This window comes from Jaculus jaculus, chromosome 1 (genome assembly GCF_020740685.1).
Source record: "Jaculus jaculus isolate mJacJac1 chromosome 1, mJacJac1.mat.Y.cur, whole genome shotgun sequence".
Taxonomy (NCBI): Eukaryota; Metazoa; Chordata; class Mammalia; order Rodentia; family Dipodidae; genus Jaculus; species Jaculus jaculus.
The window spans coordinates 240,539,995-240,564,784 of record NC_059102.1 but is presented as its reverse complement, the minus strand read 5'-3'; the positions used below and the strand labels follow the sequence as shown (position 1 = coordinate 240,564,784).

Below are 24,790 nucleotides of genomic sequence, written 5' to 3'. Positions count from 1 at the left end.
TATGTTTATGTGTGTATGGGTGCACATGTGTGTGCAGGTACACATGCATGTGTGTGTGTATGTGCCTGTGGAGGCTAGAGGTGAACATCTGAAATATTACTCAATTGCTCTCCATCTTATTGTTAATACATTTTTTTGAGACAAGGTTTCTCACTGAACCCAAATCACACAAATCTGACTAGGCAGTCAACAAGCTCTAGGGACCCTCTTGTCTCCCCAGCACTGGGTTACAGGTGCATGCCATCCATGTCTGGCTTTACGTGTGTCCTGGGATATGAACTCACGTTCACCGTCCTCTCTCAGGGCAAACACTTCACTGAATGAGTCATCTTCCCAGCCCTCTATTTCCTGAATGGACTTACTTATTTTTGACTCTTTAAACACTTGAGTGTGTGTGTGTGTGTGTGTGTGTGTGATGTGTGTGAGTATTTGAGCGCAGGTGCGCGTGTCACCGTCAGATGTCAACCCTGGGTGTCCCCATTTGTTGTTTGCAGCTGTGTACGTCAGACTGGCTGGTCTGTGTGCTTCCAGATCCTCCTGGCTCTACCTCCCAGCCCACTGTAGGAGTGCTGGGATTACACATGTGTGCTATTGAATCTTGCTTCATGTAGATTCTGGAGACCTGAACTTGGGTCCTTATGCTAGTGTGGCATGCTTTTGACCCACTAAGCTATCTCTCCTTATTTCTGATTTAAAAACTTGAAGAAAGCCGGGTGCTGTTACATGCCTGTGACCTTAACACATGGGAAGTGGAGGCAGGCGATCAGGAGTGTAAAGTCATCCTCAGCTACGTAGTGAGTTTGAGGCCAGCAGTGGCTACACGAGACCCTGAATCAAACCAAACAAAGCAAATCAGTGAAACATAACACAAGCTAGAACAATGGAAAGATTAAAAATTTTGTTCTTGGGGCTGGAGAGATTGCTCAGTGGCTATGGCACTTGCCTTAACCTGCAAAGCCAAAGGACCCAGGTTCAATTCCCCAGGACACCCATGTAAGCCAGATGCACAAGGTGGTGCATGCATCTGGAGTTTGTTTGCAATGGCTGAAGGCCCTGGTGTGTCCAATCTTTCTTCTCTCTCTCTCTCTCAAATAAATAAATAAATAAATAAATAAATAAATAAATAAATAAATAAAATTGTTCTTTAAAATAAACATACAAAGCGATGAGGTTCATTATGGCATTTTCATACATATCTTGGAAGTTTGTTTTATTTATTCATTTTTTGGTGATGCCAAATAGTTTTTCCGCCCCCCCCCCCCAGAGAAAAGCACTATCCTTCTAGGTACATCCTTAACCTCGAGTTTATTATCTTGAAAATAAAGCAAGATGGCACTGCTGGGCTTATTATCCATCACTATGGCTACTGATTTGTGTTTATAGGACTTCCTGGGATGTGTGGGGGTCACTTGATAGGCTGGAACCTACCCTCTAAAATGCAGACCGGGTCTAGGATAGATGGTGAGTAGCTCCCCACTCTCCAGAAATTTCCTGTCTGGTTATCTTGTTACCTTTTCCCTTCCCTGCACTCTTCCTCATGCCAGGTGCGGGAAGTAAAGCCCTTCTTGTCCTTCCTAGCTGGCCACTACTGAGGTAGGCTCCTTGCAGCAGGGACGACCTCAGTCCAGAATCTTCCCTGTTCCACCAATATCCCAGCTTTCTACCTACCCCCAGCTCTGGCCCTGCTGCTGGGCTCCAGCCCTCTGGGGACACTCACTATTTGGCAGAGTCATTGAGCTGATACTCCCGAGACCGGTTGAAGCACTCTTGGATCCCTGAGTCACCCCAGAGTCGCATCATGGCAGAAAGCAGCTCTGCAGAGAAGGGCTCAGTGTCTTCCATACGACTTACCACGTCACATACCATCTTGGAGTCAGCCTGCAAAGAGAGAGGGACAAAGAGTTCTGAGGCCTCGGTGGGACTTATGATAAAGCCCCTAACAGGGCAGCAGGATGACTCCCAGCCTGTTCAGAATGGGAGGCTCTGAGCACCTCCGGCCATAGGCTCACACGTCTCTGATGCTTTCTATGCCAGGCAAGTTGTACAGCAGCAACCCCCATGGACTGTGGAAGGGAGAGTGGGCAGGGTTACTTGCCAGGGACCTACTTCCATCCATTTTGAAAACTGTTTTTGCATGGGACAGTTTTAGGGGGAGGGAAACAAAACTTACAAATGAGTGTTGCTGGGATGCAAGGTGAAGCCAAGTCTCTGGGAAAGAGCCTGGTTATTTGAGAGCTCAGGTTGGCTGAGGGACTGGACTCGTGGAGCTAGAGGGACTGGACTTTAGAGGTAGGCGGTGTGTGTGTTGGGGGGGTGGAAGGCTGAGCATGAAAATACAGATGGAAAATGTCCTTCATGTCAACAACGAATCTCAAGAACAGTCCCTTAGGCTAAACATGAACTAATTAATAATAGGATCTTTCTGTATTGCCAGGGTGGTCTTAAACTCATGATACTTCTATTTTATCCCAGTGTTGTGATTATAGGTGTGTGTCATCACACTCCAAATTGAAATTTTTTTCCAAGGTAGAGTTTCATTGCAGCTCAGGCTGATCTGGAATTCACTAAGTAGTCTCAGGGTAATCTCGAACTCACGGTGATTCTCCTACTTCTGCCTCCCAAGTGCTAGGATTAAAGGTGTGCGCCACCATGCCCGTTTTTTGAATTTTATTCATTGTTCCTATGTGTCTGGGACCTTATGGTTACCTGGCCTGGCTAAATCCAGTAAAGGGAGAGAAAAGGGATGAACAATGACACTCTGGGCTTTCTTCTCGCTCCCTCCTACCCAGTCCTTATTTGAGGGGCATAGTGGTGGATACTTAAGGCACATGAGAAGAGACTGAGACCCATACCGAATGGTAGGAAAAGTCCTGTTTGATTCACAGGTTCTCCTCATCTCTCATCTGTGGCACCAAACAGGAGTCACTCAATTTCAAAGACTATCATGAAATATGGAGAACACCATGACCTCAATGCTCAGAAGACTTGGGGAAGTAACAGACTTTGTACCATGGCCACGACCTCATGCACACATAGAACACTTCACAGTTTATAAAGTCACTTTGTGCATACTCTGCTTCCTTAGGTCTTTACCACCACCTTGTGAGGATGGCGACCAGGCTGTTTCTTTACCTTCCTGTATCTTATCCATGCCCTCAGCTCACTTCCCCCAGGGTACAGTACATTTCCTGTCTCCTGGACCTTATGGTTCTGTGCTGGGTAGCTAGTTAGATATTAGCAGGCTTCAAGATCATTGAGTATAGACCCCTTCCTCATTAGCAGCTTATAAAACCTGTAACTGAAACTATAGGACTTTGAGTACTGGTCATAATGGGATTTGTGTCATATTTCTGGTAGCAACTGGAGACATGACATTTTAAACTAACCAAAAGGTTACTAACAGATAATAATCTGTAATCTCAGCACTTGGGATGTAGAGGCAGATGTGATTCTGTGAGCCCAAGGCCAGCCTGTTCTATGTAGCAAGACCTTGTTTCACCCCTTATGGTGGTCAATCTCTGGTTGTTAACTTGACAGGATTTAGAATCACCATGGAAACAAATATCTGGTCATGTCTCTGAGGAGTTTTCTAAATTAGGTGGAAGGACCCACACTATAGGCAGCACCATCCCATGGGCTGGATTCCTGGACTGTACTAAAAAGAAGAACACTAGCTGAGCATGCATTATTCACCTTTCTTTACTTTCCCCTTCCTGATGTGATGATGTGACACTTGCTTCCTGCTCTTGCCATGCCTTCTATCTTCTGGAACGGTATGCCAAAATAAGCCCTTTCCGTAAACTGCCTCTGGTCAGCTATTTTATCCCACCAATGAGAAGGTAACTAATACACCCCTCCAAAAGAGATAGTTATCTAAATATTACTATCTAGTTTGAAGCTTTTTGGTAAAGTAGACCATTGTCTGCTCCATTTAGAGTTAATCCAAATGGTCTTGTCAATTATCTGGGCAGGAAAAATACACTTTAGGGGGAAACTGTTAGTTCTAGAGACTTTAGAAAAGGTATATTGTCTACCTACCTTTGGCCACTGTCCACTCTCACTCCTTGTGACTCTGTAATAAATCGGACCCATCCTCTACACAATGCTTCGAGGGTCTCTTAATTCTTTCAATGGAGATTGCAAGGATCAGGGAGCTGAGTGAGCCCAAGAGCAAGGTTGTAGTGATGGTAGGACTTGTTTTGGCTCACAGAATGACATGGGAGTGGGAGCGTGTGGATTCATAAAGGCCTTGCTGGCTTCTGCGGATCCGCTGGGCCTCTGCTATCACTATGAATGTGCCTGGGCTCCATTCCTCACAGGAAGAAGATGTGGGGCAACATGGCACAGGGCTGAGCCTTGCCTTGGGTCTCTGATACTCAGCTGAGCCAAATGGCTGAGTTTAGGGAGCACTCTTCTGCAGCATGGCTATGGCAGCTGGTAACACAACAGTCATTTGGGTTAGTCAGGACCATAGGGAGGGCTGTGGGACCCAGTTCAGTCACTTTCCTGTTTCATTCTGGAAGCTGTATTCATTCTCAGAGGCTTCTCCATAGGTTGGGAGTAATAGGTCTCAGGGCATATACCACTGAAAGCTTTTCCCATTTGAAAAAATCCCACATGAGACAATACATGTAGCACTGGAAGTAAGATGGAGGAGGCAAAGCAGGGCCAGAGTGGGCCCCAGTGGGTCCACACAGGTTGGATAGACAGTGTTCAGTAATCTGAGCCACTTCTCAGTCTCCATTCCCCATTCAATCTGCACAGCTCTGTTGTGAGTCCTTTTAACCCCAACCCTGTAAAGCCACAGAGGGGCAGACTGCCCAGCCAGCCCAGGCTCAGGAAGTAAGTGGGAGGCACAGACAGTCCCAGACATCCTCTGCAGTGAGAGGGACAAAGGAAATAGGTCAGCACCCGGAGGGTTTGTGGCCAACAAAAGATTCTGCACAAAGCCCATGTGAAGCTTCTGTCGGCCTGGAGACACCCCAAGAGTCTCCCTGTGCCTAAGTGGCTATTTACATGTCAGGGCCTGTCCACTGCAGAAGGTTGGTGACAACGTTGTCAGCTGAGCTCCTCCCCACTTCCTGCCTTAGGATGGAAGTGACCCTTGGCAGGAAGCTGGAAGTCCATGCCCACTAGCTATTCCAGATCCATTCTGTGAGGACACCGTACTGCACTGCTGGGCCGTTGGGTTCCTGAGCCACTTCACCTGACAGGGATGGTTGCTCAGTAAGGCAGCTTGGTCTTCTGGGGCCAACCTGGGAAGTGGATGGGGACCTGGGCTTTGGGTGCCCCAGGTAGCTAGAAGGACTCAGGGAGGAGTGGGTAGGGAGCAGGGGTGGCCTCCACCCTGCAGCTAACAGCAGAGTGGGGAGGCTGTGGGTCAGGGACTTTGTTCTCACTCTCCAGGGCCTGGCTGCCCTTAGGATGTCTCAAAGACAGATTTCTGGGTCTGTTTCCCACCGGGTGGACCTAGAGTTTCCTAACTTCTTTATTTGGTTCCTGCATCATGCCCCTGTGGGGCGTCCACCAGGTATGTAACACTGGTAGATTCAGAACACATGGTGGGAGGGAGGGGGCAGGTCAGGCCAGGCTTTGAGTGGGACAGAGAATCATGCTGCAAGTTGAATACCCACAGCAATGCTACATCTCCCACTGAGAATGCAAGGGACACTCCAGAGGGGGTATACTACCCAATCGGCACTGTCAGAGGTGGTGTATGGAAGTGTGGGCCTCAACATAGCCATTTTGTTATCACATGTGGGTCCTGTAATTTTATGGCTTCCATCTTGGCAGATGTGACAGCTTGGACAGCTGTATCCTCAGACTCCCAGGGGTCCTGAGCTCCACTTCCTCCCCAAGATGAGTGGGAGAGAGGGAAGGAGGGGTCTTGTGGTAGCCTACCCTTCTGGTCCCTCCTTGTCTCCCCTACCTCAGCACACTATGGCATCACCATTGGAGCTGCTAAACCCCAGCGACCAGAGCTATCTCCATTTCTTTCACTGCTTCCTCTCCAGATGCCCTTGGCCTTAATCTGGCTCATCTCCAGCACGTGTACCACACAGCATGGGACCACGGGTCTCCTCCTAACACTAACTCTTTCTTCTTCCTTAGAAAAAGACCCCCAAATTTCTAGCTGGCACAACGATTGACTTTCCCAATTTTTCTAGAAGTTAGGGTGATCACATGACAAGTTACACGTGAGTATAGGTTAGCTGAAGTGCAGGAAAGTCTTTCAAAATGATATTTTAAAGAGAAGGAATTTGGGGATATAACTCAGAGGTACAGTGCTTGCCTAGCATACGTGAAGCCCTGGGTTCAATTTCTGGCACACAAAATCAAAATACTAGAAGAGAAGGAATTCCCTTTTTATCGTTACTCCCTCCTCCTTTGATGTGGTGGCTGAGGCTCTGGCAGACCTAAGAGTGTGTCAGTGATTAAACATAGCCCAGGTTCTCAACAACCTTATGAAAACTATGTGATATTTGGAGTCATGCTAGCACAATTCCAAGTATTCAGGGTTTTTTCCCTCCTTTAAACACTTGAAAAATAAATTTCCAAGCCGGAGGAGATTGCTCCGTGGGTAAGGTGCTTGCCAATCAAGAATGAGAACCTGAGTTCCGAGCACCCATGTAAAATACTGGGTGTCATGGCACATTGTAATTCTAGTGCTGGGAAAATAGTGACAGGAGTATCCCTCGAGCTTTCTGGCTGGCTAGTCCAGCCAAACCAGAGTACTCCAGGTTCTGTGGGATGCCTTGTCTCAAAAAATAAGATGGAGGGGCTGGAGAGATGGCTTAGCAATTAAGGGGCTTGCCTGAAAAGCCAAAGGACCTTGGTTCGATTCCCCAGTACCCATGTAAACCAGATGCACAAGGTGGCGCATGCATCTGGAGTTTGCAGTGGCTAGAAGCCCTGGTGTGCCCATTCACTCTCTCAATCACTCTGCCTCTTTCCCTCTCTCAAATAAATAAAAAGTTTAAAAATAAGGTGGAGAGTAACTAAGGCACAAATCAATCTCTGGCCGACACATTCATGTGCACACATGTGCACCGTCCCTCAAATACACATACACAAATGTATGCCTGTATACATACATATACTCAAATAAATTTTGGTCTTATTTAAGCCACTTTTTTCAAGGCCTCTACTCTTTTAAAAAACATTTTATTTATTTATTTGAGGGAGAAAGATGTAGACAGAGAGAGGTTGATGAGCATGACAGGGCCTCTAGCCATTGCAAGTGAACTCCACCTTGTGCATCTGGCTTATGTGGGTACTTGGACCTGGGTCCTTAGGCTTCGCAGCTAAGTGCCTTAAACCACTAAACCATCTCTCCAGCCCAACGTGTCTACTCTTAATAATCAAATCTGAGTGTAGTTGTGAACGGGAAAGTTGGGTTTGGGGAGGGAATTACCATGGTTCATTGTCTATAATTATGGTAGTTGTCAATAAAAAAATTAAAAATAATCAAATCTGCTGTGAATGGATGCATCACTCATCACTATCCCTGTTTAAGTTCTAGGGACAGCTTTCCATTGTTCCTCAGTCCTAAACTTATGACCTTGAACATAACGCTCCTCCACTATCTTCAGACTCTCCCGTAGGCCCGGCCACACAGCTCCTTCTTCCATTCCCGCACAAGTTGCGACAGTCCCACAGGCGCTCCACTCGTGCATCTGCCATGCTGACCCCGATATCCTGACCCATCGAGTGCTGCGGCTAGCGCTGTGTGTGCCCGCTCCTTAGGTCTCCTCACTTCTCACGCAACCTTAGGGTTCACACAAGTGCTCTGTTCATAGCTGACACCCAGGAAAGCTTGTGGGACGAAGGATTGCTGGTAGTTTAATACTAGGCATGGCCCCAGAACGTACTGTGCTGGAGTCAACAGCTCTAAACTTCATTCTAGACCAGGTCTGACCACCTGAGTGGAGCTGAGGCTATACTAATACCTCAGAGGGCAGGCAGCACTTTGCCAGCACCCCTGAAATCTGTGGAAGGTACCGAGAGTAACATACAATAGGGACAGAGGAGGAGCCTGTCCTGTTGTCTGCCTTCATTCTGAGGGCTCACTCTGAGCCTGACTTTCCTGTCCGGGCCTCCTCCTGGGCTAGAGGTATAGGGGACATGCACCTTTTCCTCTCCATGGCGCTGTCACCTCCTGCTGCTCAGCACATGTCCTGCTGTCCAGACCACATGAAGCTTGGCAAGACACAGGTCTGTCTTTAGGGAAGACTCACCAGGCTGTGGTCCAAGTGTTTGTGTCACCTGAAATTCCATTCCCCTCTCCCCTGGTGTTGGTGAGAAGCCTTTGTGAGGTGACGAGGCTGTGAGCAGGGTTTTCGTGAATGGGCCAAGTGCCTTTTTAAGAGGTCCCAGAGAGACCGCTGTCCCTTCCACCATGCGGAACAAGGACACAGCACAGACACTGTCTGCAAACCAGGAAGCAGGCCCTGACAATCTGCAGACGCCTTGGCCTTGAACTTCCCAGCCTTTAGAATGAGAAATGTTTCTCCTGCATAAGCTGCCCAGTTTTGGTGACTGGTTACAGTGCCCAAGCAAAGACACCAGCTCTGACCTCCAGGACACTGTTGGAGCTCCCCTGTCTAAGAAGCTCACCATGGGCCAGGCAGGGCTCCAGTGGGGACCAGCTTTCAGCTGGTGGCCGGGCCTGCTCCCTTCTACCCAGGCCCTTTCTGTTGGGCACTGTACTCTCCACCTCAGGCTTCTGCCCTTGTCTACTGGCACGGAGCCTCAGATCCCTGAAGGAAGAAAGCACCCTTCCCTGATCCAAGCCCAGTGGTGTGGGTGGGGACTACTCTATGTCTTGATTTTAAGGGTGGACAAAGAACTCTTATTTGTCAAGTTAGATAACAACCAGTCCTATCATTTCTGCAGAAAGTGGTAGCAAAGAGAGGTTCTCAAAGGGCGAGTCTGCAGGACTGTGGGGCTGGCAAGGGAGCAGCAGAGCTGAGCGACACCAGGGTCCTGGTACTACAACATGCCTGGGTGGGTAACCATGTGTACCATGGGGCGTTCTGGTCCCACTTGAGTCAACTAACCCGTCATTTACTACATTCAGTTGAGGAAGTGTGTGGTGGGTTGGTCTGCTTTGCACTTGGATCTCAAGTAGCCCTGACAGCGCCACTTCCTCATTGGTCAAGGCTCACGCCAAGTCTGCCTCTTCTAGTTTCACCTCTCCCATGGCTGCAGCTCACGGGGCTCTTCTGACATCCCAAGCTCTAGCCTCCCTTACCGTGGACAGCGGCCTGAGAGTGAGGCCTACACTCTCTACGGTTTAATCTTTGGTTTTTTATCATTTGTGTATGTGCATGAACGTTTGCATGTGTGCAAATTTATGTGTATGAGTGTGTGAGTGTGGGTGTTCGTGTGCCACAGCACGCACGTGGAGGTCAGAGGACAACTTTTTGGGTGGGTCCTCAGCATTTTCTCCTCATTTGAGGCATTTTCTTGCTCTGTAGATATTCTTTGCTGCCATGAGCTCCCAGGGAAGCTGTCTCTGCCTCCCACCTCACCTTCAACACCAGCACCGGTGTGCTGGGTTACAGAAACCTCCCACAGCTTCTGACTTTTATATGGGGCCTGGGGACTGAACTCAGGCACTGGAGCAAGTGGCGAGGGCTTTATCTCTAACTGTGTTCCCAGACCCAGTATGTTTTCTTGCATGAATAGCCTCTCTCTCCCACAGGACTGGCACAGGACTGATGTTCTATGGGGAATGGCCATAAGCTGACCACTGCAGACAGTGAGGAGGGATTTGGTGGGCAGTCCCGAAACAAGTTCACGAACACCTGTGCTCAGGAAGAGAGGGCGTGAGTCCCTCTGTGTACCACTGTCCCTACTGTCCTGAGCACAGCAGAAGAGAGGGGCTCCCACCTGCTGGAGAGAGAACATGACTATACTTCCTCCAAGTGCAGGCCTAGGCGGGTGAGCCCAGACTCAACGTCCAGCCTGGGCTTCCAGCCATGAGGACACCAAACCACACTGCAAACTGGGACAATCGCATCCTGTTTTATCCAAATAGCTGCTATGTGAGCCCACAAGGCACAGAGCACAGGATGGCACTAAGCAGGCATCTACCCAGTGGATTGGCATGTCCTACTCTACCTTTTGAGCTGCTGGGACCACACAGAGTGACAAGGTCAACCACAGTAACAGGGCATGGAGAGGGCAGGTGATAAGGCTGGGCAAGGATGCCATGTCTGACTGTCAATAGCAGTCCTGGAGATAGTCACATCTGCTCATGTTGAGGAGGCTAGGAGGTTGTGACTTCTCAAGGTCACTTGTAGGATTTTTTTCGCATGCCAATAATTGAGAGACAGCATGGATATTTTTCTTCATTGCAATCAGTACAGCATTCCTGGCTAAATGTACCATACTCATAATGTAGGATATACATGCCTTGATGTCTCTCAGGGTGAGGGATATTTTGGGGGAACCTGAAAAAACCCCCTGTGCAGACCTGTGCATGAGATTCATGAACATGCTGGATAGGTGGTAGGCAGAAGAAGAAAGGCCAGATGAAGCCAGAGCCTGGGGGCTGGCTCCACAGTGTGGAGGGGTGAGTCTCCTAGAACTAGGCTGCCCTGGGCTCTGCCTGGGGAGCAGAGTGTGCCTGGGATGGTTGGTAGTGTAGTGATGCCTCTGAACTGAAAGCACACGGGTGATCCCCATTGTGATGCAAAGGCCAGTAGCTTCCTTGCCATAAGACCATGGGCTGCTGGGCAGATTCTGAGTATGTGTCAGAGGTAGTAAGGAGATCCAGGTGTCATGTCAGCCAGTGGGACAGCCCAATGGCATCTGCCAGGGAGGGTGCTGCTCCAGAGAGCTGTCTTCTGCTGGTCCCTAGAACTCCCAGGGCCCAGTGAGAGCCTTGCTCACTCCCCACCATGGTTCCCACTTGCTAGGCTACAGAAAATTTCTGCCTAGCAGTTCAAAGATGGATTTACACCTGTCTGTATTGTACCCACCATGTTGGATATGAGTGGTGACCAAGAGAAGACAATGTCAGCCACGATGCCAGAGGCCTGGATGCGTTCCCTGCTTGGCACCGGGAGGGTGAACTGCACTCTTTAACTTTTCTAGAGGCACCAGCAGCTCAGAAGCCTGGAGTCAGAGGATCACAAAAGACCTTGGTCCTGGGCTGGAGAGATGGCTTAGCAGTTAAGCACTTGCCTGTGAAGCCTAAGAACCCTGGTTCGAGGCTCGATTCCCCAGGACCCACGTTAGCCAGATGCACAAGGGGGTGCATGCATCTGGAGTTCGTTTGCAGTGGCTGGAGGCCCTGGCACGCCCGTTCTCTCTGTCTCTATCTGCCTCTTTATCTCTCTGTCACTTTCAAATAAATAAATAAAAATGATTTAAAAAAAAAGACCTTGGTCCTTTCAAGAGATGAGGGGCAAAAGGATACAGTAGGGAAGGACTGAGATCTTCAGTTGATGACCCAGGTTCAAGACCTGTCACTGCACCTGCTTGCCAGTGGCCTTGGACAGACCACTCACTCTCTCAGAGCCTCTGCTCCCCTACTGGTTTCTAGTGCACAGCGCTGGTTGTGTGGACAAGATGGGCTGAGGATCTGACAGAGCTCTGCAGTATGAAAAAGCCCTGCAAATGTTAGTTATTATGAGCACAGATGAAGCGTCTCAGACACAAACAACAAGCTGCCATAAAATAAGCCTGCTTTGTACAAGACTTTCCAGGCAAGCATGATAATCTTGATATCAATAATCATAGTAATTATAATAATAACCCCTTCTATCTGAGGAGCTGCTTTGGATCGCTTGGAGTTTTCCTCCATCTCTATTCTTTGAGGCCAAGCAGAGTAAGCCTGTATGTGTGCATGCACAGGCTCCCCCCACCCCCTCAAGTTCTCCAGCTGTAGCAGCAAATGCCTCTATTGGCCCCACCCTGCCCCTTGTGCTGCAGTTATCTCTGTTCCCACCAGAGGGCAGTACAGTAAAAGCCAATGGGAGAGGAGTCCTATGGGAAGTCCAGGGCAGCTAGCGGGACTTCGATCCTGCCTCTCAAGCTTGCAGCCCACTGGAGACATCAGGGCACATTGGTTGCCATCCATGGAGCCAGGGAGGCCGCCAGAGTAAGGCCTGGTTATGGGTGTGTGCCTGAGAGATAAGCAGTCATGGGTCAGCAGTGTTCAGAGCCCTGGGCACAGTCCAGACACTGGTCACAGGAGCTGTTGGGCAGGTGAGAATGAAATTAAAAGGAGATGAACAGAGACACAAAGCAAGGCTGAGGACCTCTCTGGATAGCAGTGGGTTTTGGAGGGTACCAGATGTTCTAGATGTCAGTGGGTCCAAGGACAAGAGTGGGATTCAGAGATACAGCAGCCCTTGTATGTTAAAGCAAGGACAGTTGGCACACAGATGGTCTGAGGTCACATACAGACTGTGTATCCTTTAGACTTCTGGTCCTTCTCATGAGACAGTGTGGGGCTTCATGGTGGAGCAACTCTGATAAAGAGAAGCACTTTCTATAGAGACTTTCAGAGCTAATGCTGAAGCCACATATGGAGCGCAGGACACTGGCTCTCTCCCTATATTTCTACAACTCTGAACCTGGTCCCACTAGCATCTGTGTGAAGCAGACAAGAGGGCCTGGGTGAGTCATGAAGGCAAGCCAGTGGAGGAGCGTCCTGTTTGGAAATGTGTGGTGTAGGGCGCGAGGTCAGATGGAAGCTGCAGGTCTTGCTTATTTCCTTCTGCAGCATTAGACTGTCCTGGGTTCTCACGGGCATTGGTGTTTGTCACTGAGGCCTCCACAGGTCTTAAGTAGGGAGAATGGATGGCATGTATCCAAAGCTCCCACCATCACCCCTTTGGGACAACCACCCACATGTGTTGGTGAAATTTCTCTGTGGTCTTCTCCCTTGGGTGGGTCCAGACCTGCCAGTCTTTCCTCCTGGGCTCTGTGAACAGCTGAGCCACCAACTAGGCACTCTGCAGTCACAACTCAGCTTTAGTGAATGGGTCAGAAATTTTCCAAATTCATAATGCTCTCCTCACCCTCTGTCTTCTTTTTTCTAAGCTCAATGTTCCAAGAAAGGAGAAAAGAACCAAAATTGGATAGACTAAATTTCTAAGAAATGAACAAAAGCAGAATGAAATTACCCACAGAGAGTTTGGTTAAAGGGAAAGTGATAATGGTCAACCTCATTTCCACAGACTATACAGTAACAATGGTGACTACTTTAATTAGGCCTGCTGTGGCCAGCAGATTTTAGCAAGCCAATTACGGAAGACAGATGCTGGGGCTCCACACACATTGAGGGTGGCCACAGGCAGGATATAAGGTTGACAGTTGAGCTGGGATACCTCTCTCCAGATCGTTCACCAATGCCCTTCCTAACTCCTTGTCCCTTCTCTGAAATGTTGTGGCCACATCATTCATCAGTGGTCAGAAACTGATTTTGTCTGAAAGGGACTATGTCACCTTGCTCCCAGAATTTCAGAAGCCTTGGTCCTCTGTCTCGATCTTGATGGAGTCTCAGTGTCCCAATGGCACAGGGAAGGGATTAATTAGATCATCAATTTTTAGAGGGGACTCTGGGGCACCAAAGCTCTTTGGGGGGAGTCTCTGACATGAACAACTGTTTCATAATGGTCCCAAGGTATTTTCTGCCTTTTAAGCACCACAAATGTCTGCACTGACAGGGTAGATCCAAGAGACTAGCTGCTGTTCAATTCCATGCATTCACAATAAAACACATGCCAGTTTTACTGAAGAACGTCCTTGATGAAGTAGTAGAAACTGGGAATTTTTAAGCCTCACCCTTTAGTACATACAGATCTTAGCATTTGTTCTGTAGGAGGAAATGCAATGCGTGCACAGGACATAGGACACTTTTATTGCAAATGGGAATAAAGGGCGTCTTAAGAAAAGGCCTTGTAAGGCAGACCTGCTGCCCTGAGCCAACTCCCTCTTTATGTGACTCTATTTTTTTTTTTTTTCAGAGCAAGAGAGAAACAGACAGAGAGAGAGAAAGAGAGAGAGAATTGGCACACCAGGGCCTCAGCCACTGTAATTGAGCCCCAGACACTTGTGCTACCTAGTGGGCATGTGTGACCTTGCGCTTGCCTCACATTTTTTTTTTTAAATTTATTTATTTATTTATTTATTTGAGAGCTACAGACACAGAGAGAAAGACAGATAGAGGGAGAGAGAGAGAATGGGCGCGCCAGGGCTTCCAGCCTCTGCAAACGAACTCCAGACGCGTGCACCCCCTTGTGCATCTGGCTAACGTGGGACCTGGGGAAGCGAGCCTCGAACCGGGGTCCTTAGGCTTCACAGGCAAGCGCTTAACCGCTAAGCCATCTCTCCAGCCCTTGCCTCACATTTTGTGCGTCTGGCTTATGTGGGATCTGAAAAGATCAAACATGGGTCCTTAGGCTTCACAGGCAAGTGCCGTAACTGCTAAGCCATATCTCCAGCCACCTACATGTAACATTTGACAAAAAATGGGAAATCAGACTCAGATGTTTGAAGGCTACTTTCTCAAATATGAATCAGGTGAGGCCATCTTTCCAAGGGAAACAAGTGACATCTTTGTCACCTAAACTGATAGTACCCTTGCTTTGATGTAAAGAGCCAGAATTGGACTGGGGACATGGCACACTGGATAGTGCTCACCACTTAAACCTGAATGTTATAGTTCAATCCCCAAACCTGATGTAAAAAGCTGGAAGCTATGGTGGGCTTCCACCATCCCAGCCTGCTAATAAGATGGGAGGCCACGACAGGAGGATGTCCCAAAAGCCCTCTGCAAGCACAGCAAAGACCAGCCATAGAGTGAGATCCAGAGAGAGGGAAACAAACACTACCTCAAATGTGTGAGAAAGGCTGAGGACCAACTCAAACATTGTCCTTTGATATCCACATGTATGCTGTGGTATGTACACATGCACATGTGTGCATGCGTGTGTGTGCACATGCGCGCACACACACACACAATTTCTAAAATCCAAACTCTAGTTTTATCCAAGCCTAGACAATATACTGAGGAGCCTGTCTCAGAGCAAAGTAAAAAAGGGCTGGAGGGTAGGGATGCTTGGGGAGATGGCTCAGTGGTAAAGCATTTGTTGTATTAGCAGGAGCACTTCAGTTCAGATCCCCACATGCCACATAAAAGCTGGAAGCTGTAGTGGAAAGGCCAATGCAGGAGAATTTTCTGGAAGCTTGTGGGCCAGCTAGCCTGGCAAACTGAGTGGTAAACAGTGACAGACCTTCTTCTAATGAGGTGGAAGGCAAGAACTGACACCTGAACCGATCCTCTACATACACACGCACACCTTTACTCACAAATTTACACACACACAAAATGGGGGGGGATGGGTATGTAGCTTAAGGGGAGAAAGCTTGCCTATGTAAATTACCTCATGTCCAATTGTGATGAAACATAAACAATATTTTTCTGAAGTAGGCTAGTAAAATATTGCCTTTTCAATTATGTATTTGTTGGGGAACAAATTTTTCTTTTTTTGTGTCTGTATGTGTGGTGGTACGGGTGTGTGTGGCATATGCCCATGTGTGCAGATGTATGCAAATACCACAGGAGAATGACAGCAGTCCTCTCTATAGCTCTTCAGCAGTATTTCTTTGAGAAGGAGTCTTTCACTGACCCCCAAACTCTCTTTTCAGTCAGACTGGTCAGCAGCTTTCCTTTTTCTGCTCACCATAGGACTAAGGCTACAGGTGGGCGGCCAGGTCCAGCTTTTTTTCCCCTCCTTTTAAAATTTTGACACGTAACAATGTATCTTGATTTCACTCTCCTCCTAATTACTCTCTCTCTTCTTCTCCCTCTCACTAAAAGCCTTCTTTTCATTTAATCCTATTGTACTTTCGTGCCCTTCTTGACCCCCTGAGTGAATCAGGGTCACTTGCATGATACTGGGTGGGAGATTACTGGAGAACTGGCAGCCCCACCACTGGAGGACATGACTCATTCTCCTAGCAATCATCACCTATCACTAGCCACTCTGAGGGGGTGGGGGTCTGTGAAGCCCTTCCCATACATGATGAAATGTTGATAGGCTCAGTACTGTGCAGGACAGCACAGCACCGTGTGCTCATGGGTGTAAGGGCTATGTCCTATGTAGAAGGCAGCATTCCACAGACCCCGCCTTCCCACCCTCCTTTTCGCACATTCCTTCCAACCCCTCTTCCGTGAGATCCGCGGAGCAATAGAGGGGTTAGTTTGGATGTCATATTCAGGGATGAACACATAGTAGTCACTTATTCTTGGCAATTTTGCCAGCTGTGCATCTCTGTATTAACTTTGCATTTTTGCATAAAGAAAGTTCTGTAGATGAGGCTGTGAGAAGTACGCATCTATGGAAACAAAGATGAATATTTAGAAAGCAGTTTGACATACTGCCTGTTTAGCTTAACCACAGCAGTGGCTCCCTTTCTTCTCCTTGAGTCTACGTCCCTAACCACTTAGGCCAGACAGTGGAGGCCAGTCTCAAATTCAATCAAGGAACAGGTGGAGACTTCCAAAAATTGCATGCTACTAGTAGACCAATAGTCACATCTTGCCCATTGTGCATCTAAGCAGGTTGAGCAGTGAAATACACCAGATTTGTCCCAACTAGTGTACATAACATGTTCTTCCACAAAGAAAGCTAGCCAGCATGGAGGAAGTGTCAAGCTCAGTTCAGCTTGGTTTCTCTACTTCCTACAACCAAAGAATGTGGAGTCTTCAGCAACAGGGCCTTACCATCCAGCTTGGGTGGGCATCTAAGGGAAATTGCAAATAGACACTATTGTTTTAGAGACCTCTGTATCATCCCTGACTAACAACTCATTGTGGGGGGTATCTCATCTTTGTCACTGGAATTTTTGAATATAACCTGTGACTTCTGGGAGCAGCTTTATCCACTTTGCTTAAACACTTTAAAAATTTTGGCTTCCAGGCTGAAGAGATGGCTTAGCTGTTAAGGCACCTGCCTGCAAAGCCAAAGGACTCAGGTTCAATTCTCCAGGACCCATGTAAGCCAGATGCCCAACATGGTACACATGTCTGGGGTTCATTTGCAGTGGCTGAAGGACCTGGCACGTCCATTCTCTCTCTCTTTCTGCCTCTGTCTCTCAAAATAAAATCAAAATATTTTTAAAATTATGGCTTATTTGTCTTTAAGTTTGATTCATCCTCCCACTATCTCCTTCTCTCCTCCATCCCCTGCCTCTGTCCCTATCCCTGCTTAAACCTTTCTTTCCTACTATTACCCCCTCTCTACTTTCATGTGTTCTACTATTCCCTCCATAAAACTTCCCTTTTCTATCTTCCTGGCCTCTACAGACACTCATTCTGATTTATACCCTCTGTTCTAGAAACTTGAAGCTAGGACCCACATATGAAAAAGAACACATGGTATTTTGTTTCTGAGCTTGGATTACTTACTCAATTAAATTCACTCAGTATGATCTTTTCTAGTTCCATCCATTCTCCTGAAAATTCCATTTTTTAAAAGCTGAATAAAACTCCATTGTGTATATGTACCCCATCATTATAATCATTATTAAGCATTAGGTGGGCATCTAGGCTGATTTCATTTCCTAGCTTTTGTGAATAGAGCAGCAATAAACATGGCTGATGAAAATGTCAGTGAAGCACTATAGAGTCCTTAGGGCATATGCCCCAAAGTAGTATATCTGGGTCATAAGGTAGTTCTATTTTTAGCTTTTTGAGAAACTTCCACACTGATTTCCATAACTGTCACACAGGTTTACATTCCTATTAACAGTGAATAAGAGAAACTCTTTTCTCCACACTCTAGCAGCATTTGTTGTCATTGCTCTTTGATGTTAGCCACTCTGACCAGAGTGAGATGAAATCTCAAGTTTCAATTTTTATTTCCATACTTGCTAAAGATGTTGAACACTTTCAAAAATATATATTAGCCATTTATATTTATTCTTTTGAGAGTTCTCTGTTCAGTTCCATAGCCCATTTTTTGATTGAGTTGTTTGTTTTCTTGATGTTTAGTTTTTTGAATTCTTTGTAGTCCACATATTGTTCCTTTGTCAGATGTACAGCTGACAGATTTTCTTCCATTTTGTAGCTCTCTTGTCACTCAAGTATTTCCTTTGCTGCACAGAAGAAGGCTTTAGTTTCATGAGATCTCATTTGTCAAATAATGGCTTTATTTCCAGAGTGACTAGAATCCTACTCAGAAAATCCTTACCTATGCCTATATCTTGCAGTGTATTCTCTGCTTTTTCCTTTAGTGGGTTCAGAGTTTCGGGTCTCATATTGCAATCACTCATTTGGAGTTGATCTTTTTGTGCAGGGTGAGAGATTAGGGTCTAGCTTCATTTTTCTATATGTATGTATCCAGTCTTCCCAGCACCATTTTTTGAAGATACTGTCTCTTCTCCAGTGTGTATTTTTGGCATTTCTGTCAAAAAATTAGAAGGCTGTAGTTGCATGGATTGATATCTGGATCCTTTATTGTATCCCATAGATCTATGCATCTGTTTTGTGCTAGTTTTGTGTAGCTTTTATCATTATGGCTCTGTAGTAGAACTTGAAATCAGGTAAGGTAAAACCTCTACTACTATTCTTTTTGCTCAAGATTGCTCTGGTTATCTTGGGGTCTTTTGTACTTCTATAGTAATTAATTAATTAATTTTAGAAAACTTCTACTTCTGTGAAGACTAGTGGTGGGATTTTGGTTAGGATAGGTTTGAATTTGTAGTTGCTTTAGGTGGAATGATCATTTTCACAGCATTAATTATTTTGGCCTATGAACATAGGAGGCCTTTCCATCTTCTAGTGTCCTTTAATTTCTTTTCTCAGTAGTCTAAAGTTTTCTTGGGAGAGGTAGTTTACTTTCTTGGATATATGTATGCTAAGTTTTTTATTTTTTTGAGCACACCTAGCTTTTTATATGGGTGCTGAGCATCAAACTCAGGCTTAGAACCTCATGCTTTCATGGCAAGTGCTCTTACCCATTAAGCCATCGCCTCAGCTCAAAGGGACAAATTTTTCTATACCCAGAACAACACATCACATCAGAGCAGATCCAATGCAGAGCCATATAAGAATTGAACTATCTTCTGTTAAGCAAGAATTTAAAGAGGTTTGTAAAGATATAAAATAACAACATTCTTCAAACTAAAAGAAAACTTTTTTTTTTTGAGGTAGGGTCTCACCCCAGCCCAGGCTGACCTGGAATTTACAATGTAGTCTCAGGATGGCCTCAAACTCATAGCAATCCTCCTACCTCTGCCTCTCAAGTGCTAGGGTTAAAGGATGGGCCACCATGACTGGCCATACCTGGGAATAGTGGCATGTGCCTGTAATCCCAGCACATAGGAAGTAGAGGCAGGAGGGCCAGGAGCTTAAGGTAATTCTCAGCTACACAGTGCGTTCAAGGCCAGCCTAGGTTGCATGAGCCACTGCCTCAAAAATAAAATAAAATAAAAAAAGGACTGGAGAGATTTCTTTTTGTTTTTTGTTTTCTGAGGTAGAGTCTCACTCTAGCCCAGGCTGACCTGGAATTCACTCTGTAGTCTCAGGGTGGCCTTGAACTCACAGTGATCTTCCTACTTCTGCCTCTGAGTGCTGGGATTAAAGATGTGCACCACCACATCTGGCCTTGGAGAGATTTAGTGGTTAAGGTGCTTACCTGTGAAGGCTAAGGACCCATGTTTGACTCTCCAGATTCCATGTAAGCCAGATGCACAAGGTGATGCAAGCGCAAGATTGCACATGCACACTAGGTGGTGCACATGTCTAGAGTTTGATTGCAGTGGCTGGAGGCCCTGGCATGCCAGTTCTTTCACTCTCTCATTTAAAAAATAAAATAAAATAAATGAGGGGCTAGAGAGATAGCTTAGTGGTTATGGTGCTTGCCTGCGGAGCCTAAGGACCCATGTTCGACTCTCCAGATCCCAAGTAAGCCAGATGCACAAAGGTGAGGCAAGTGTCTGGAGTTCGATTTCACTGGCTGAGGCCCTGGAGTGCCAATTTTCTCTCTCTCTCTTTCTCTCTGTCTCTTGTTCTCTCTACAAAAAATTATTAAAAAAATTTTTAATGACAAAATTACTTTTTGGGAAAATATAATACATTAAAATGTTATGAATATCAGGGTGCCTATTGTTGTTATTATTTTTGGTACTATGGGTCAACCTCAGGCTTGGCAAATATGCTCTACCTCTGAGACACACCTTAGTCTCTACTCACATGATGTTGCTAAGCTGGTCTTTTAACTCCCAAGTTCAAGTGATCCTTATACCTCTATCTCCTAAGTAAGTGACACATGTATCCAACAATTATCATTATTGATTTTAAATGAAGAAATATTTTAAAATTTTTATTTATTTTAATTTAGTATACAAATACACACACACACACATACACAATCTGACATAACTAAAATGTTTGAATTCCACAGTAGTTTTTAGAAGCACAAACCAAAAAAATCTGAGAACCAGTGGGACAGACCATACTTTCCTAAACATCATTCATTAACACCTTCATAACTTCTGCTAAAGTCCTGCGTCAGCTGATGACTAACAGTTACTAGTTTTCTTAGACATATCTTTGTACTTTATAAATGTCATATTTCCATAGTAAATGAAAAATCTGTACAAAACAATCTAAACAGAAGGCACCTGTAAGAATAACTCCAGTGACAGTAGAACATTATTTTTAAACTGTAGCAAGACCCTCTGATTTGGTTCACCCTCTCAGTCTGGGGCCCTTCACTCTTATTATCAAGGGAGAAGAGGTCTCAGGTGTTAAGGGAATGTCAGCACCTGACCCTCTCCTGCAGATATTCAGATAGGTTGGAAGACAGCCCCCATTTCTTTTTTTCTAAATAAAATATCTACTTATTTATTTGCAAGCAGAGTGACAGAGGATGAGGGGGGAGGGTGGAAATGGGCGTCTGAGGGACTCTTGCCACTGCAAACAACCTCCAGATGCATGTGCCACCCTGTGCATCTGGACTCTACGTGGGTATTGGGTAATCAAACTCAGGCCATTAGACTCTGTAAGCAAGTGCCTCCAACTGATGAGCTCTAAACTCTGTTTCTTTAGTGGACACAAGTTTTATCACTTCCCCCACTTGATAATCAGACAAACTTAAGTTTGGATGGCTTATAAGGCTTGCCTAGTAGGGTCACTCTGCTGGTAGGGCTTTGAGCCCCATCCTCTGGCTCAGAGCCCATAACTCAGTTCCTGTGGTGCACTGTTTCCTTCTGTAGTCTAACTATACTTCACCTTGTCTTCTCAGACATCGTGGAGGAGGTGGGGCCATGTCCCAGGCCATTCATCTAGGCAGGTGGCGGGGGCTGACTGGGAGCCTAGCAGCCCCAGTTCCTTCTGGGCAGGGTCTTTCGAAGGCAGGGCTGGCAGCTGAAATGCTCTCTTGCTGCCCCCACCTGTTCTCCTCAGCCCTGTTCCAAAGGGACAGAGCTCCTAGAGGGCTTGGCTGGTGCCTACCCTGGGGACCCAGCATTATCATGTTGACGCTGACAGTGTTTACATGAGTCAGGTGGGGTGGTGACAGGTGTAATAAACAAGGGTGACAAATAGTCCCATCAACGAAAACACAGGTGAGATAGCATGGTGCCCATGGATGAGCACCAGCTGGGCCAAGTAGCAAGGTCCCAGTGGATTGCCCTGGGCAGGGAAGGTGAGAGGCACAGGGGAACCACAGATGGATGTCATGGGCTCTCCAGGCCTGGCTGGTCCCTTGAGGAGAAGCACAGGAGGGAAGAGTCAGTGGCTGAGAAAGCCTCTGGATGCCAGTTTGCCATGTCACAATGGCAGGAAGGGAGGAGCAACAGGCTATGTCCTGCAGACTCTGAGGTCAGCCCAGGGGCAGGTGGACAGAACCTCGCATGCTGGGTGCTACTGCGCAGCAGCCTTCTCTGGGGCCTGGGATTGAGCTGTAGAGCCTCCACTTGCACAGTCTTGCCGCTCTAGTCCTCCCTGACACTAATGATGGGTGAAGAAGGGCCTTGGGGCTGCCTGGGAGGAATGGAGTGGACTCTCTGCTGGAGGACTGCTTACGCAGGACCCCAAGAGAAGTAAGTTTTGCAGTGGAGCCCCTCTCCCAATGTGGGGAGGTATGCCTTGGTGCTTATTCTCTGAAACTGCAGGGCCACCAGTTAGACCTTCTGTTTTATTTCTTCTCCCCCATTCCTATGTGCCTCTCACCCCCACCTCCACTGCCCAGGTAGAAGCCGACCCATACAGCCGTGATGGAAGCAGTCCCTCCTGAGGGAAGAGGGAGGCTTACAAGGCTCAGGAAGCTAATCAAGTTACAAGACTCACAAGGCTCCTCCCAAGGTAATGAAAGCAGTCAATCATCCCAGAGAGAGGAGACTCTGGGGTGGAGCTGCCTGTAAGCTGGAAGAGATGTGGCTTTTGTGAGATGGCAGTATGCTGTAGCCTTTCAGAGCTGTATCTACCTTTGAGTCACCTATTGTGGTGGTTTGATTCAGGTGTCCCCCATAAACTTAGGTGTTGTGAATGCTAGCTCCCCAGCTGATGGATATTTGGGAATTAATGCCTCATGGAGGGAGTGTATTGTTGGGGGCGGGCTTATGGGCTTTATAGCCAGTTTCCCCATGTCAGTGTTTGGCACACCCTCCTGTTGCTGTGGTCCACCTTATGTTGGCCAGGTGGTGATGTCCACCCTCTGCTCATGCCATCGTTTTCCCTTGCCATCGTGGAGCTTCCCCTGAAGCCTGTAAGCCACAATAAATCTCTTTTTCCCAGAAGCTGCTCTTGGTTGGGTGATTTCTACCAGCAATGCGAACCGGACTGCAACAGTAAAAATAATTGGTTCCTCAAGATAGAGTTGGGAGGAATCATTTCTTCAGTCTGTTGTTGGTGCTTTATAGACATTGGTTCACATTTCTCTAGGAAAACTCAGAAAATAAGTGCTTTTGCTGGAGTTAGGACAAAGAAGCACCTTTCTCCAGGCTGGGTGACTCACTAGGGGAAATGTTTGGGTTGCAGCTCTCATGTGGTTCCTGGGTTAGGAGCTCTTTGGCAGCCATAACCTGCTCTGTATCTAGGCTGATGTCCAGGGAATGTGAGTGTGACGTGTGCTACTTCTGGGCTAAGGCTCTGAAGATGTAAGAGATAGCTTCAGAATTCAGCTAATGACAAAGTCCTGGGGTGAGAGATTGCTGTAAGATGGAAGGAGTTGGTTCACGAGTCACCATGTGGAGGGCAGCCACCTAACTCACCAAGAGCCCCCATGAGTTAACTTTGTCCTTACCTCACATCAGACTTGACGCCACTCCTATCTCTGTCCTGATACCCTATGAAGCTGCTGACCTCACCCTTGCATGTCCGTAGCTGCTGTTTCCCACTCCAGGAGCTTGCTTTCTTCTTGGTCCCCTGTATAACCTCTTCTGTCTCTCTGTGGCCCTTCCCTTCCACCTTTAGAGATCTTGCCTGATATCCTCTACACAGGGGTCATCTGAGTGATTGCCACATAACTTCTGGGTCACTGGAAAGCCAGGTGGAAAGTGGAGGGAGGAGTAAGGTTAGGTTAAGAGACTTGTGGAAAATTCCAAACTTTGGCCTTGCAAGATTTGGACAATCCACTGTAACTGTGCTTGTGTGGTAGTCTCTAAACAGGCACACCTCTAAAGAAACCTGTAGTAAACAAGAGTCTGGCAAGATAATCTCTAGACCGAGGGTGTGTGCACATACATTTATACACCAGTATCAGGACTGGCTGCAGTAAGCCTCTAGTGATAAGTGTGTATGTGCAGTATACCAGGGTGGCCAAAAGAGGACAGAGAGACTCTGAGGCCAGATGGCACCATATACTACCTGCAGATTTTGCCCTTATTTTCCAGAGAACAGAAGTGCATTGTGCTGAGCCCTGATCATCTCCCTCAGGTCTCTGTAGAGAGCAGGAGTGCGGTGTGCTGAGCCCTGATCATCTTCCTCACTTCCCTGCAGAGAGCAGGAGTGCGGTGTGCTGAGCCCTGATCATCTTCCTCACATCCCTGCAGAGAGCAGGAGTGTGGTGTGCTGAGCCCTGATCATCTTCCTCACATCCCTGCAGAGAGCAGGAGTGTGGTGTGCTGAGCCCTGATCATCTTCCTCACGTCCCTGCAGAGAGCAGGAGTGTGGTGTGCTGAGCCCTGATCATCTTCCTCACGTCCCTGCAGAGAGCAGGAGTGTGGTGTGCTGAGCCCTGATCATCTTCCTCACGTCCCTGCAGAGAGCAGGAGTGTGGTGTGCTGAGCCCTGATCATCTCCCTCAGGTCCCTGCAGAGGGCAGGAGTGTGGTGTGCTGAGCCCTGATCATCTCCCTCAGGTCCCTGCAGAGGGCAGGAGTGTGGTGTGCTGAGCCCTGATCATCTTCCTCACGTCCTTGCAGAGGGCAGGAGTGTGGTGTGCTGAGCCCTGATCATCTCCCTCATGTCCCTGCAGAGAGCAGGAGTGTGGTGTGCTGAGTCCTGATCATCTTCCTCACGTCCCTGCAGAGAGCAGGAGTGCGGTGTGCTGAGCCCTGATCATCTCTCTCACTTCCCTGCAGAGAGCAGGAGTGTGGTGTGCTGAGCCCTGATCATCTCCCTCACGTCCCTGCAGAGGGCAGGAGTGCGGTGTGCTGAGCCCTGATCATCTCTCTCACTTCCCTGCAGAGAGCAGGAGTGTGGTGTGCTGAGCCCTGATCATCTTCCTCACGTCCCTGCAGAGGGCAGGAGTGTGGTGTGCTGAGCCCTGATCATCTTCCTCACATCCCTGCAGAGAGCAGGAGTGCGGTGTGCTGAGCCC

General features: G+C 47.4%; 1 protein-coding gene across 2 annotated transcripts in view; it reads right to left on the bottom strand.

Moving 5' to 3' along the window:
• The window catches only part of Gnao1 (G protein subunit alpha o1), a 191,631-nt gene that overhangs the window by 26,818 nt on the left and 140,023 nt on the right, over positions 1 to 24,790 (bottom strand). For both annotated transcript variants that reach the window (XM_045147552.1, XM_045147557.1), the window contains exon 4: positions 1,718 to 1,878. In XM_045147552.1, the coding sequence (XP_045003487.1) occupies positions 1,718 to 1,878 (161 nt within the window). The remainder of the gene's footprint in view (positions 1 to 1,717; positions 1,879 to 24,790) is intronic.